Raw genomic sequence first — 15,590 nt, forward strand, 5'->3', positions numbered from 1 at the left:
GCTCCTCCGACTTATCTTTTATTCATGGACAAGCAGCGTTCTCTGCTTTACCAGGACACGAGCATCAATATTTCATCTTGCTTAGCCTGTCAGCTCCTGGCTCCCTCCCCTCTGCTTTCCACTGGCTCTAGGACCCAGAGGGCTGGGCGTGCTGGCCAACCCGGGAGTCCCTTGCCAGGCTGCCTTCTTGGGCCCCTGACCTGTCCTGTCCTGCACTGCTGGCAGACCAGGGCCCAAACCAGACGCCTTCCTGAGCAAGTGAGTGGAGAGGCAGGCGAGGCAGAGCTGCTGGGTGGAGGGACCAAGTCAGGGTCCCAGGGGCCTCGGAGCCCGCCGCGGACAGGCTGTGGTCCTCAGGCCTGCCTTGGCTGAGGTGTCAGGATTGGAGCTGAGGGTTCCAAGCGCCTGGCACAGGCCTGGCGTGTAGTAAGTGCTCATTTTTCTTCCCCCTTTTGACCAGGGTCTTACTTGCTTTTTCCACCCTGTGCCCAAGCAGTTGAAGGAGGGGCTGCTGAAGGGAAGTGGCAGAGAACCTCAGGACCAGAGCTCCTGTCCTTCTCACCCCACTAGCTTCTAGACCCTCAGGCCTCCAGGTAGGTGCCCAGTACCTGAGGGCTGGACTTCACCTCTGCTGGGGCTCAGGGCTGGCAAGCCAGGTCCCTGGGGGCCTCTAGCATAAGCCCCTGAAATGCAAAATTGAGTGTAATCAGTGCAAATCCACACAGCGAGTGTGTGAATGTGTAAGAGTATTGAGTGTGCATGGGAGTGTGTGTGAGAGAGCGAGAGAGACACAGAAAGAGAGAGATGGGGTGCTTTTTCTGTCCCTGGCTTTTATGGGATTCTCAGTGAGGTCAACAAACCACAGAAAGTCACAGACTACTGTATTTTTTATTTTTTTCCCTTGGTTGTGCGGGGGATTGGGCCCAGGGTCTTGCACACGCAAAGCAGGTGCTGTGCCGTGGAGCCACACCCCCAGCAGCAGACCACTGGACTCTGGGCAGGCCAAATCTCTTCTCTTTATGTGGAAGGGAGGAGATTAACAGGATGACTGGCATAGGAGCCACCTGCAAGGTGTGAATATGGGCATATGGATGGATGAGTGTGTGCCTCTGTGCGTGTGCGCCTGTGAGTGTGTGTCTGAGTGTGTGTGTGAATGTGGCTCTCCTGGGTGGACTCTGGGGTTGTGAAGGAACCTGTTGCCATCCTGTGCTGGAGGCCCCTGGCCAAGCTGGCCCCTGCCACCCGAATGGAAGCAGTGACCCACAGCTGGCCTGTGGCCGGGCTCGACCACCCTTCCGGGGCTGGCGGCAACCCTCTCTCTCCAATCTGGGCTGGTGGCCAGAGGGTGCCAGCTGGGCTGGGAGGCAAGCTGGGGAACTGCTCTGGCCCTGGCTGCTGCGAGGGGCCTGCGGGGAGGTGGCCCACAACTCTCCCTCTAGTGTGCACAGTGGAGACTTTTGAAAGGGGAAGGTCACCAAGAGCAGCTCATCTGCTTCTCTCCTCACACCTATGCCCAGCCCCTAGGGAAATCCTGCCTGTGAACCTTGGAACACAGCCACTTCCCATCCACCCTGTCTCCAGTCCCCTCTGTGACCTCAGTCTGTGCCTAGCATCTTGTTCCCTCCTCAGCTCCTGGGAAAACCCAGCTCTCAACAGTCACCAAGCCCGCGCAGCCACTGCCCTGCTCACATCTCATTGCCCCCGCCCCCCCCCACCTTGCTCAAGTGCCAGCCAGCCCCCCGGACTCCTCGGCGGGCCCCACCTGGACCTGAGGCACTGCTCTTCCCCAGGTGTCTGCCTGGCTCACTCCCTCGCTTCCTTCAGTTCTCCGTTGGAGGGTTGTCACCTGTTTGAGGCCCAATCCCGCTCCTACTCTGCACTTTCTATTTCCGCCACAGACTCAAAGTCTTCCAGCACACCGGCGCCTCAGTCGTCTGTGCCCATCGGGCACTGCTCGTCCCCTGCCAGCGCAGTCAAAGCTCCCTGTAGACAGGAATTCTCCTATTTTGTTCACCACTTCATCTGCAGCAGTGCTTGCTACACAGGGGCATAATGAGCATCATAGTGTGTGTGAGTGAATGAGCAAATGAATTGCCCACCACGCTCCTCCGTGGCCTGTTTAGGACAACCCATGGATAATGGTTTTTCCTGAGGCCCAAGTGCCATAAAAATCTTAGTTTGGGTTGGAAAGCTGATATTCATTCATTTGTTGGATTTTTTTTTTTTTTTATTGAGCAGCTACTATGCGCCAGGCAACATCCTGGAAGCAGTGAAGGGTGTAATGAACACATAGGCAGACTACTTATTTTCTGCAGGTGAGTGTCTGTCTCATGGGTTCTGAGGATCTTGTCCTGTTTTCCTTGCTGCTGTGGCTGTCCTGTACCCAGACTAATTTAGTGAAATTTTCTAAGTATGAAAATGTCCTCTCTGATCTCACCTCATTGTCCCACTTTCCTTTTCCCTGTGTCTTGAAAGTTGTTAATAGGAAAGGGGCCCTGGACCTGGGCCAGGACCATGAGTAGCTGCTGGGGATGGAGGCTGTCTTGGTCTTTCCCTAAGTCACTACCTCCGCATCTCACTTGTCTCTGCCAGCTGCTTCCATCTTCTTTAGCCTGTGGATCCACTTCCCTACTATTGCTTTGGTGAAACTACCCTTTTAGATATTTAATCCTATAGTATTATATACATTCTTTGAAACTATTTTGATATATATTGTTTTGTACCAGGAATTTAACCCAGGGGCACTTAACCACTGAACCACATCCCCAGACCTTTTTGCCTTTTTATTTTTTATTTTTGAGACAGGGTCTTGCTAAATTGCTTAGGGCCTTGCTAAGTTGCTGAGGCTGGCCTCGAACTTGCCATCCTCCTGCCTCAGCCTCCTGAGTTGCTGGGATTACAGGTGTGTGTCATCGTGCACAACTTAATCTATTTCAAAATCTTCCGGCAACAAAATGTGCATAGGTTACTGTTATTGGTGAACGCACGTGCAAATGTGTGTGGTAGGGGGTCTGTGTGGAGGGAGGGGCAGGGCATGGATGGAGGAATCCCTGGAGAGGAAGTTTAGAGGGGACAGCTCCTTGTCGGGCCCCTTGGCTAAGAGTCAGTGTCACTTGCCCACCTATGGCCCAGCAATTACTGGATCGGGATGCACTCTTGTCCCCAACCTGCCATCTTTTGATGAGTTCTCTCCCCTCAGTCAACTTTGGACTTCTGTCTCATTCCCAGGGGAAGTGCTGACCTTTGTGTACCTGGCTCCCTGTCACCATCACAGTGACTGGGTGACTTGTCATCTGAAGTTTAGTGCCAGCAAAAGGGATAGATTGGGGTGGGCAGCAGCATTTGGCACAGGTCCAGAGGTAGGGACGCTCAGGAGGGATATTGAGAGCCAGGCAGACCAAGAGCCAAACAGTCACAAGCCACTGATGTCCCCTCTCTTCCCTCTTGGAACTACACCCCCCTCTTTCAGCACTGTGGCGTTAAACTAGATGGCTGAGGTGGGGAGCAAGGGTGTGGTAAGGACAGAAAGGGACTTCAGTCTGAAAGTCAGAGGCAGAAGCACCTCGGCCTCCCTGTGGCCCTGGTCTGGGCTCTCACTCTGCCCATAGTTGCCTTTGTTCCTTGTCCCCATCCCCTGACATATGTCCTAGTTTGGGAAGGGGAGTCATGGGAGGGAAGCGGCTCCCTCGTGTCCTGGCTGGGGCTACACCTCACAGCAGCTAATAGGACCTGTGCCTTCCAACAATTAAGTCACTTTTCTGTGCTTCAGTTCCCTCATCTGTACATCAGAGTAATAACAGTACCTATCTCAGAGGGTTGTTGTAAGGGTTAATGAGTTAATATGACAGAACATTCGGCAGAGTGCCTGCATGCAGAGGGCACTGGGTAGGTATTAGCCACCATTATTATCCTGTGTAGAATTCCAGAAGTCTCCCACACTATATGTTTTCATGCTCACCCTGAAATTCCTCCTCCACTTATTTCTTGGGATGGTCACAAACATGGATCAGCACCTCACAGCAGTGTTGGGGTCAAGAGCAGGGACCTGAGGTCTGGCTAACTGAGTGACTTTAGGTGGTTCTGTAGCCTCTCTGAGCTTGAATTTCTTTTCTTTAGATGAGGTAACAACAGGCCTTGTAAGATTCTTGGGTGGACAAAATGAGGCCATGTATTTAAAGCTCTTATCATAGTGAGCAGCCCAGCACGAGTGGTCAGTCAGCGGGAGTCTGCTCACCACTCAAGACACCTGCATACGAGTCTGGTCCTGGCTTCGACTCCAGAGGTGGCCGTGCAGGTCCATCTCGCCCCCTCCCAGGTGAGAGGACTGTGGCAGGGGAGAAGAGACGTTCCAGCAAGGCTGGGAGTTGGCCCAGACTGGCTGCCTCCAGAGAGTGGCCCTCAGAGTCCTGGCTCAGGTCCCGTCAATCTGGCAGGATGCGGGCACTTGTGTGCTTTGCCTCTGACCTGAGACCTGGAGGGACCTGCAGAGATTGGTGGGACCTTCCTGGAAGGGGAATCGGGACACAGTGAAGCCCCCACCCTGCCCCAACCCTGCCCTGCTCTCTCAGCTGTGGGGTCCCCTGATCTGCCCTCTCCCTCTACTCCCTGGGCCTGGCCCCTGGGGGAGAGCTCTGTGCAGAAATGGGACCCAGATGCCACCCTTGCCCCCTCTGTCACGGCCTCTCTGATATCTTGAGGCCTCTGCAGATCTCAGGAAGGATAAAGCCTGGCCCAAACAAGGGGATAAGCTTTAGCCATGTTTTCATTTTTTTTTTACTGAGATTGTAAGGGAGGAAAAAAAAAAAAAAAGTCAAGTAAAAAATAGCCCCATCTGCACTGAGCAGGGGAGAAAGCAATTTCCTTCTAAAATCTCTTTTTCTGATTCTCGAAAAATGCAATTTGGAAATGTCCTGGTGGCTCTGACTGGGGGGTGGACCAAGCCACCTACGAGGCCTGAAGCACCAACCCATCACCCATCCTCCAACTAACCCATCAACCAGTCATGTCCGCCAACCTGCCCACCACACCGTCACCCCACTAACCAACCCACCAAGCACCAGCCAACCTATTATCCCGCACCCTGCCACGCCACCAACCCAGCAACCTCTAAGCACATGCTGACCAGTTCACCAACCAGATAACCTACCAGTCAACCAACCTGCTAACCCACCACTCTGCTAATCAACCTATTCTTTCACTACCCTATTACCCACTAATTAATTGACCAACGCACCAATTAACCCATTATTCCACCGCCCAATCAGAAGACAGACACGGCACAGCAATATTAACAGAAAAGGTTTAATATGAAGAGCTATTAATTATGACAGGAGATGACCTACTATGAACACAGGGACAGAGCCAGGTATGTGGCCCAGCAGTAGAGCACCAACCAGCCCTGGGCTCAATCCCCGGCACTGGCACCGCAGAAACACAACAAAACTAAACAAAGCAGGAAGGCAGAGGTAGGGGCAGGGGCAAATCTGGAAGGGCTTGTCCCCCTGTCCCCCACCATGTCCCACTCTCCTTCCCAGGGCTGAGCCCTGAGCCTTTGCCAGAGAAGGCACAGCCCGGGCTCACAGGATGGCCGAGCCATTTGCTGCTGTGCTGGGGAAGGCAGGCCGCCCTCGGGTTCTGGAAGGACCTGTACTCAGCTGACACCCCCTGCAGGGGCCTGGGAGAGAAGCCATTCCCTCCTGCAGTGCGCTCCCTGCCCTGTACTAACAAGGCCTATCTGGGAGACAGGCAGTAAAGGAGAAGCATTAGAGGGCCCAGCTCCCTTGTCCCTGGCCAGGCAAAGAGGGTGGATAGAAAACTGAGTGGCAGAGGCCCTGCACAGGGTGCCTATTCCCCACCACTCCACTGGCCCAGCAACTCTCCAGCCAACACACCCTTCACCCACCAACCGGACGTCTACCCACCTGCCCCCTGTCCTGGCAGCCTTGTTGGTGTGGGTGGTAGGCCACTCCAGGCGCTGTGCTGGGTGGTGAGGGGGAGAGCAATGGAAGAATGGTCTTCACCCCCAAGGAGAGGCCCTCGGGGGGCAATCTGTCCAATCAGCAACATATGCAACCTATACCTATGACCAGCTGTGGGTCAACAGGGGCCTGTCACATAGGTGACATTCCTCAAGTGGACAAGCAAAAGGCCTAATGGTATAGAACAGCTTCCTGAGGAGGGGGAGGGATCTGGGCTTTGATGAGTGAGTGGAGTGGATGTGTAGACTTGGAATGGTAAAGGGAGGGAGGTGGGGACAGATGTCTCTGGGACCCTGGTGTCAAGATGGAGACAGGCCTGTGAAGGGCTCACTGAATGGGGCCCCCATCACACCAGCTCTCAGAGGCCTGCAGGAGAAGAGCATCCTTGTCCCATTGTCCCACTGAGAAGGATGCCAACCCATCATTAGTCTTCTTTCCAGCTAATGGAACTCCTCCTTTTTCTTCAAGGACTAAACAGGAATTAAAAAAAGTTTCAGCTGGACACAGTACAAGCCTGTAATCCTGGGGACTTGGGATCCTGAGGCAGGAGGATCACAAGTCCAAGACCCTGTCTGAAAATAAACTAAAAAGGGCCGGGGATATAGCTCAGTGGTAAAGTGCCCCTGGATTCAATCCCATTACCCCCACCCCAAAAAGTTTTACCTAACATGAGGCAGACATCAGAAAGAACTTCCAGTCTAGACCAGATGGAGGCTCAGGAATCTGATTCTCTGTACACCTTAAAGAAGAGAGACTCCCATCCATCTGGGCTCACTGAAATACTACCTGCACAGAAGCAGTAGGATAACTGTGATGACCCTTCATAACCTTGTTATAGGGTTTCCCAAGGCCCAGGTCCACCTGCTCCCATCAATGATTCAAGTGCCATTAAGTATCTTGAAATAAAAATCTGACTTTAGAATCAATTGATGGAGAAAGGTTCTCCAAACATTCGCCAGCGAAAGTAATTAAATTCCGATAGGAGAAGATGGAGCGGTCGGTGGCGACTGGTCGGTGGGGGCAGCATGCTGGCGCCGGGCTGCTGAGCAATGAAATCGCGGGCGTGCGCAGCCCAGAGCTGGCAGCGGCACAAAGGAAATTGGAGCAGTCAAATATTTCCCTCCTCGTTGAGTTCCATTTACATGTTTATAATAGAGGTTCTTAAGGCCCTAATGAGAAGGCTGCTCATTGCAGGGAAGAGGATGATTAAGGCTCTGCCAGACGAGATCAGGGACAGGAACAAAGGCCTGTTAATTACCACAGAGGGACAGGAGGAGAGCCCGGCCCTGCTTGCAGCTTCCCCCAAACCTCCCCAGACCAGTGCCTTCCTGTTCTCCCAGGCTCACCTTTGCCCCAGCCCAGGTGACTTCTTAGATTCTGGGAATCTATTGGGTAGATTCCCAGCACTAGAGTCAGTGACTCTGGGATATTTTCCACCTCTTCTCCCCAGGGATTAGCTTCAGGCTGCATCTGTGGCACACGCAGATACATCATCAGAGGTGTTTCATTGGGGACTGGAGCTCAGAGGAAGTCATATTGCTTGAGTGCTTGGCCACTGCCTGAGCACTAGGAGACAGCTCACGTGAACCCCTAGATCCTTGAGGGGGCTCACCCCAGGTGCATGACAAAGCCACTCTTCCCAGCCTTTGGGATTCCCAGGAGATGTGAAATTACCTTGGCTATCCAGGCCAGAGTTTGTGACTGGCCATGCCTTCTGATGCTAAGGTGGAGAGTTCTTTCAAGTTGGTTTCAAGGCCTTTTGGCAACCAAAGTTCAAGGTACAGTGGGAAAAGAGTAGGCTTTGGGTCAACAGACTTAGGTCTGCTATTGGACAGTGTGGTGTCCTGTGCAGGTTATTGACCTTCCTGGGCCTCAGGCTTCATCTGTAAATGGGATAGTCTCACCTGCCACCCTGGGTTAGTTTGATGACTCAATTAGAAAATGCTGACCAAATCTGGCACACAGAAGAAACTCAGTACATGAGGGTGACTTTCCCTCCTCACCTTCTGTGGGACTGGATTGGTGTTCTGAGGGTGAAGACCTTGGAAGTCTTTGCCTATGACTCACAAGGACATGAGGCTGAGTGTGTGCAGTGTCTACGGCCCTTAAGCTTGTACCCACTCCTGGCTTGTCTGCTTGTGGTAGAAGTGTCTGGGAATGTTCAGGGGTAAGGAGAAATCTTAGTCAGGCCAGAGAAGCAGGCACTGCTTGCCAAGTGTCCCTCACCTGCACCTGAGTCAGCCCTTAGGGGCTGGGAACATAAGGGGAAGGGGACACAGGAGATGAAAGCCATGGATTTGGGGAGATCCCTGATTTCTCCATGGGGAAGAGGGATCAGAGGAATAAGAGAAGTCACGTAAAGCAGAGTGAACCTGGGAATTGAGTGAAATTTGCTGATGATGGTTTTGTAAAGGTCCAAAGCAGAGGCTTCTCAACTAGAATCCAAGTTGAGAGCCCCACCCTCCCTGGAGAGTATGGTGTTGTCTTACTCTTCTCAGGAGTCAGTCTCGGGTGATTGAGCTCAGAGGCTGTGACATCAGGGAAGGACTTGGGGAACTGGGGAAACCACACCTGCTGTTTGCCCACAAGAGCGGTTTCCGTGGAGCTGTCCGTGGTGCTGGCCATGGATCCCACCTGGTACTGCAAAACTGGTTACAACTGTCCCCTCCGCCCTGAGGTCTGACAGACTTGACACTTGCAGGCTCTCACCCCAGCCCTCAGTGCCGATGCCTCCTGCAAGCACCAGAGCTTTCCGACCTACCTAGCACTAACCCCTGCCTGAGTCCAGAGCCCATCTCTAACCAGAACCCACCCCTGACCCAGGGCCAATCTGAATCACAGCCCTAGCCCTCATCCCTTCCTAATCCCTAGCATCACTTCTAACCTCAACCCTAATATTGGCCTGAACTTGAATTCTTACCCTGATCTCCCAATGAACCTGAGCCCCAAAGACTTGGGGTTGGGTTAAGGCATTGGCTTCTCCCTCCCTCTGTTTCCCTCTCTCTTCACTGTGATCATGGTGGAGCATTCTGGCAGGCTTGGAGGGCAGAGAGGTGTGTCCTGTACGATTCCTGCTCTCAAGGACCTTGGCCGTGATCTCCCCCTGCCCTCACTGACGGAAGGAGGAGCCCGGGCGTTAACAAATGCACGTCAATGTCAGCATGGGCAGCATTCTCCCAGGAGGGAAGGTCTTTGGAGAAAATGCCACTGTCATTTCCCCAAGGCAAAGGGAGTGGGCTGTGGAGAGCTTTCATAGATTGCTTTGGATTCTGCCCACTGTTCTGCCCCTGCTGTGTGCCTATGATTTCTGCATCCCAGGCTTTGGACCACTGCGCCTGCAGCGTGGGTGGGGAAGGAAGAGAAGAGGGTTCTCCCTCTCCCACAGGGAGAATAGAACTCAGGGAGGATACAGCTCCTCTTGTTTGTGTGTCAATTCTGAGGAGTCCTGAGTAGTAGGAAGTATCAGGTAGAGTGCCCACTGTGGCCAAGTCCCTCACAGATCTCCACAGCACTCTCTGAATGGGGTGAGGAAGTCGAAGGTCCAGAGAGGTCAGGTGACTTGCCTGTGATCACAATGATAGTAGATGGAAGAGTGAGGAATTGATAAATGCTTCTGGTTGTAAGTTCTAGAAACTGAAGAGGACTAAGGAGGAGACTTCCTGCAGGAGGTGAGTTTGGGGAATGGATACAGGGGAGGGGACAGGGACTTCTCAGCTGAGGGACAGTGTTAAGAGGGGTGGATGGGGGGCTGAGGTGGGAGTTGAGGAAGAGAGATGGGCTGAGACTGGGGTCCCTGGATGGGATGAATGGCTCTGTGGCCTGTCTGGACTTGGCCTCTGTCCAAGGTCAGGCCCTGGGGACAGCTCAGAGGGAGCAGAGAACATGCAAAGGGGATTAGCAGTCCTTCCTCCTTGGCTGGCTCCCCAGCGGGCCTGTTCTCTGATGAGATGGGGAAGGGGATGAGGAGAACGGCACCAGAAGAGGATGGGTGGCATTCTCAGGGCTTATGTAAGGCCCGCGTGTCACTGTCAAGGGACCCTCCATTCACTCCTCCCAGGTCCCCTTCCTCTCTCCCCACAGCCATCCTGGACCTGGCTGTGCCTGATCCCTGGCTGCAGCCTCACTTCTTCCCTCCTGTTCACACCAGAGGGACCTTCCTGAGATCCTCTTCCCTGCCAAATTCCACCCCACCCTTCTCCTTGGCTTCCTGGGTCCCTTGAAGCTGGGGTGAACACATTGCTCGCCCAAGCTGAGATACTACTCAAGCCAAAGGAGCACTGTGCATGGCAATGCAGGGGCAGCAGGCACACCGGACGCTCCCTGCAGCCCCTCAGGGCTTCCCCTGCCGCCCTCAGCTCCCTGAGGGCCTGCCACTGCCAGGCTCCGACTATCCGGCAGCTTCCCGGTCCTTGGAATGGGAGTCAAAGGGGCGGAGTCTGGCCCAACTTTCTACTTCCGGCACTGAGACCTCAGCCAGGGCACCTCTCTTCTGTAAAATGGGATGATCCTTCCTGCTCTGCTCATTTCCAATGAGACACAGAATACGATAGTCCTTGGTAAACAGGCACCGCACACATGGGGCTTGCTGGAGTTATTGCCCCCATTTCCCCAAATTTTGGCCCCAATATTTAATTTATTTTATATTTTATTTTATTTTATATTTTAATTTAATTTAATTTAATTTAATTTAATTAATTTATTTTTTGTGGTCCTGGAGATTGAACCCAGGGCCTTGCCCAATCTTTCACACTTGCGTTTAAGTTCCCTCTACCATGGAGCCTTGTTCCCTGTACTTGCTACTCTCCCCCTCTGCAGCCTCCAGGATTTGCAGGGTCAACCTGCAGCCTGGTACTCATTATCCCTCGCCCCATGCAGGGGAGGTGACTTCTTTCTTCCCTGCCTGCCACAGCACAACCCTGGCACCCAGAAAGAGCCCCATCATGTAGACTCCAGGTTGCTAAAATCCATCTTTAGTTCAATGGTTCTCAAACTTAAGCATGTTTCAGAGTTTCCTTGTGGTCTGGTTAAACTCCAAATTACTGGACCCCACCCTGGTTACTGACTCAGTAGATAAAGGGTGGGGCTTGCGAGTTTGCATTTCTAAGAAGTTCTCAGAAGTTCTCGGGTGATGCTGATGCTGCTGGTCTGAGACCACACTTTGAGAACTACTGGTTGCAAGACCTTGCCTGTGCTTCCAGGCTAAAGGGGCCGAGTGGAGACGGCTTCGTTGGGAAGGATGGGGGTGGGGTGGGGAGCAGCACTTCAGACATCCACTCCCATCTCAGTGATCGTAAGCGTTGGCTGTCCTCAGCCAGAGCTTCAACATTCAAGTTTAATCTGCGTGGAGCAATTAGAAGGTGGGAGCTGGGAAGGCGGTTGCATATTTCATGCTGTTCCCAGGCTTTGAAGGTCCCAGGAAGGCCGGTTCATGCGTGACAGTCGCAGTCAGTGACAGCTTCATCGTAATGAGGGATGGGGAGACGCACCCTGCTGGGACGGGGTGCAGAGCCAAGGGCTCATCAGAGGTGTAGAAGGATGGGTGTGGGGGGGTGGGGCACGGAGGGACCAGCGTGGCTGTGGATGGAAGATGGAGGAGAATCCGCTACTGATCTGGGTCTTGGTGTTGCTTCACCCCCTTCTCCCTAGCACGTTGGGGTGGTGGTGAGATGCCCAGAGGATCTTCCAGGGCTGCCTCTAAGGGCCTGCCTCCTTCCCCAAGGGCACCTCTGGAACATCCCTCCCCCTCCAAAGAGATATTTCAACACTTTTGATATTTCAAAACTCTGGCAAAGCCAAACCCTGAGGTTCCTAAAACTCTCCCCAGCTGGGTTCTGGTGGTACCAGGAGCCTCTGAGTCGCAAGAGAACAGGGATCATTACTACTGAGTTTCAGATCTACACCATTTTCCCCTCCCACTCCAGCCTCCACTCCAGCCTCCCAGCAGGGAGCGAGGCCCTTTCTAAAGAGCTTATAACTGAGGTCATGGGAAGAAGCTCTGAACTTTCTGAAACAGCACCCTCCTTTAGTACTATGTGCCTGGTGCCACCCTTGGCATAACGCTGACGGAGGAATTTAGCATCTGAGATCCAGGGTGTTGGGGAGTGAAGGAGGCAGGTCCCTGCTCAGGTACAAGGGACCCTTTCTGGAAGCAGAGTGGGGTGTGTGTACAGGTTCAGGGCCTCCTGTTTACAGCCTTTAGAGGCTCTGGCCGCCCTGAGTTGGTTGCAGTGATAGACGGGCCCCTTGGAGGCTCAGTAGGGACCTGTGACAACCTGGATGTGTCACAGAACTACTTTGCATTGGTGATGCTGGATTTCTTATTCACAGACATCCAAATTCACAATCTGGGAGAGGGTGGGGTCTGCACAGATGGGGCTTCTGGACAGGGCTTGTGCAGACTCTGCTTGCTCTGTGCTGTCCCGGTCCTGCCTGGGGCCTAGGGCTTCAAAAGTACCCCTAGTGGGCAGGACCCTGGAGGTGGGAAGGGAGGGTGGCAAAGCCACCTGACGTTTAATCAGATTCCAGATTGAATCCTGCCTTTGCTTCCTCATGTCTAAAGGTTGACCTTGGGCAAGCCATATGATCTTTCAGAGCCTCGGTTTGCCATCTTGAAATTGGGGATGATGATATCATTTTGCAGGGGCACCCGGCAGTGCCTGGCACCTGCAGACCCTAAATAACAACACATGCAAGACTTTAAGAGGGATGCTTCGGAAAGCTGTTTAGGGCCTCAGCTGGCCCCAGGGCCTCTTCCCTGTAGCCCAGACCAGGTGGAACCAAAGACCAGCCCTCAAGTCCCCTCCCTCAGAGTGGTTGGAGTGAGCATTCAATCTTGATTAGCTCTACTGGGCTCCCTCGTAACCTTTTCATTAGGAAATTATGTTTAATAGAAATTGTTCTGACACCTCTCAGCAGCGTTTCCCTGCAATTCATTACCACGGGGAGTGGGGAGGAGGCTGAGTGCTCTGGGGGAGGGGCCACCTCTCCCCACCCTGTCCCTGGTTCAGCGGTTGCAGTGTGTGTAGAAGGACAGAGGTGATCCTGCCTGGCATCCCCATGGAGAGGCAGGCCTGCTGTTGAAGCGCATCTGGATGGGCCTGGCTGCTCCCAGCACTCTCCCCTGGATCTCATCTGGGACTCCCCAGCTGTCGCCAATGGTGCTCATGTGCTAGGGCACACCCAGTTCTTGTTTTGTCTTCATACTGTCCCCAGAAGGTAAGCAGGAGGGCAGTGCTCCCAGTTGCTGCAGTGTAAGAACACTGGGCAGGGGGGCAGGCCTCTGCTGGGCTCCCTGCTGCTCCCTTCCTCCCAGGGCCTGGCTGGGTGAATCCCCTCCAGCTCTGCTCACGCTGGAATTTCCTGCCCCTTGCAGCCAGTCCCAGGGAGACATTGACACCAGTCTCTTATCTGAGCCAGGGGTGTCTGACTTGCCTTCCCTACCATCTGGGACCAGGGAAGGCAGAGTTAGTAATCCCTTTGTCTTATCAATCCATCTGGGGTCTTGGGATTTCATTCTAAGGCCTTCCAGAATCCTCCTGTCTCTCCCCTAGCTCTGGATGGTACTGTGTCTGTCCTCATCCTTGGTGGCCAGGGCCCGGTACAGGTGAGGAATGTTGATGGAGAGTCACTTCACGTTCCCTCTCTGCTCACCTTCTTCCAGATCTGACGACTGACTAGAAAGTTCTCTGTGCTCCTCCTCGTGGGTCCAAGGCCGCTGCTCCTCCCTGCATGGTGCTTTGGATTTTCTGCCTCTGAAGAGGACAGAGGAACATGGCTACCAAAACAGCGCTTGAGATCTGGGGCCAGCCCTTTCTGACCCAACGACTGCTGAGACCCCTTTGCCACTCACCACCCAGTGTCTGGAATTAGCAGCAGCCTAATCTCTCCCCGCCATATCACTCAGTGGTGTAATTGTGCAGAAAAAAAATGTATTAAAATGCAAAACACTCAGTTGTACTTCTTTATGTTAAATCCCTTCTTCGCTCTATCTCCCTTTTAATTTTACAAGGTTTTCTCTCTCTCCCCCTTTTATAAAGAGGAGAGCTGGGTATGCAGGGAATCATTTCAACTCCCCTATAAATCTCCAAAATGAATACTTAAATTCGAGGAAAAAAATACATTCTTACACCTTTAATTTCCCTGCTATGAAGTGTAATGAAAAAGCCTGATTATTTTTAATTCTTCCCTTTAATAATTCAGCGGCGGAGTGATTTAAGACTAGGATTCATAATTACCTTTCCGCTTTCTTGGCAAATGGAGTTTTAATAGAAATGAGAGCTCTGGCGACTGAAATGGATTTCAACAGGTCGCTGCGGGGGTCAGGCCTGATACCAATTGATAGACGAGTGTTCTAGGTCCCCCAGGATGTGAGGTCTGGATTAGACACCTGGCCCAGGTGGACGGAGGGGCAGTATGTTGCCTGCACTTGTTGGGAACCAGCTGTCAAAATAGTAACAGAAGGTCACAGTGTGGGTGTTGAATGACCCATGTGGCCTACAAGGTAGAAACTGGTGAAAACAGCCAGCTGAAAAGTGTTCTTGATTAGCAATAATGAGCTCATAACTGTGATGATAGTGATAGGAGTTATCGTTAATTGAGCAAATGCTATGTGCTTTGAAGTCATTCTCTCTCTCTCTCTTTTTCTTTTAAATTTTTGTTTTTAATGATGGAAATGACAAAAAAGTCATCTAAAACAGAAGCTTCTGGAAGAACCATTTGTTCTTGCCTGTCTTGTACCTCTCTTCAAACTTAACTTTGGCCTCTCGACGGGCCTTACGTTTAAGAACAGGGTCTCTGAAGACATCCTTGTTGACAATAGTTTTGTCCAAGGGGATATCCACTGAGTACTTTGTGGGCATGAGATGATTGTAGTTATAATCTTTCACAAAAGACTTGACCTTTGACCTTTTGGCAATTTTCTTCTTGCCCATGGCAGCAGTCACTTTGTGGGGATAGAGGTCAATTCCAGCCACCAGAGCATGGCTGTAGGGACGGTCTGATGTGCCATCATCAATGTTCTTCACAATGACAGCTTTGTGTCCCGAGAAGCGTCCCGTCAGGACCAACACCACCTTCCCAGGTTTCACGAACTTGCCCATTTCGACGGCAAACAGCCCCATCATTCTCTCTTCTAACCCTCACATAACCTATCTATATATGGGGAAACTGAGGCTCAGAGAGGAATAAACAAGACAAACTCAAGGAAGATCACAGAGATGCAGTTTGAGCTCACTTCTATATGACTGTAAAGCCACCAGGGCCTTTACTGACTACCTTCCCAAGCAGTGCCTAGAGTCCATTACCCAGACCTGGGACCTGCCCCAAGGAGCTCAGGATATACAGACTTGCTGGTGGGGTGGGGTCCTGGAGAGACCTGTGCAAAGGGCCCCAGGCTCTGATCCATTGTCCGTTAGCTTCCAGACACTGGGGAAATTACTTGTCTAAGCCTTAGTTTCCTCATCTATAAAGTGGGGATAAAAAAAAAAAAAACTGACTTGACTTGTCTAGTTAAAGCAACTATAATGAGATTCGAATGTGAAAATACACACGAAAAAGTCTTGTAAATCCCAAATTGCTGTACAAAACTGAATCAGAATTACTGTTTTTTGATAA

At 52.3% G+C, this 15,590-nt stretch overlaps 1 protein-coding gene and 1 long non-coding RNA gene across 3 annotated transcripts; one reads left to right on the forward strand and one right to left on the reverse strand.

Moving 5' to 3' along the window:
- The first annotated feature begins 500 nt into the window (after nt 1–500).
- LOC306640050 lies at nt 501–9,646 on the forward strand. 2 transcript variants are annotated; one of them, XR_013757728.1, is made up of 3 exons: nt 501–593; nt 2,239–4,315; nt 9,603–9,646. It is a non-coding gene; the product is annotated as an uncharacterized lncRNA (long non-coding RNA). The 2 variants fall into 2 exon arrangements; XR_013757729.1 differs by lacking the exon at nt 9,603–9,646 and having other exon boundaries at nt 2,239–2,315; nt 4,117–5,660.
- A 4,911-nt stretch (nt 9,647–14,557) lies between these two features.
- LOC306640047 (large ribosomal subunit protein eL27-like) lies at nt 14,558–15,368 on the reverse strand. The gene has a single exon (XM_079103899.1). The coding sequence runs from the start codon at nt 15,098–15,100 to the stop codon at nt 14,666–14,668; it is 435 nt and encodes a 144-aa protein (XP_078960025.1). The 5' UTR covers nt 15,101–15,368; the 3' UTR covers nt 14,558–14,665.
- Nucleotides 15,369–15,590: the final 222 nt, after the last annotated feature.

Source organism: Sciurus vulgaris (assembly GCF_902686455.1).
Source record: "Sciurus vulgaris genome assembly, chromosome: 11".
Lineage (NCBI taxonomy): Eukaryota > Metazoa > Chordata > Mammalia > Rodentia > Sciuridae > Sciurus > Sciurus vulgaris.

What these genes read in the sequence shown, in the direction of transcription:
- LOC306640047 (XM_079103899.1), bottom strand. Translation starts at nt 15,100, where the DNA reads ATGATGGGGCTGTTTGCCGTCGAAATGGGCAAGTTCGTGAAACCTGGG.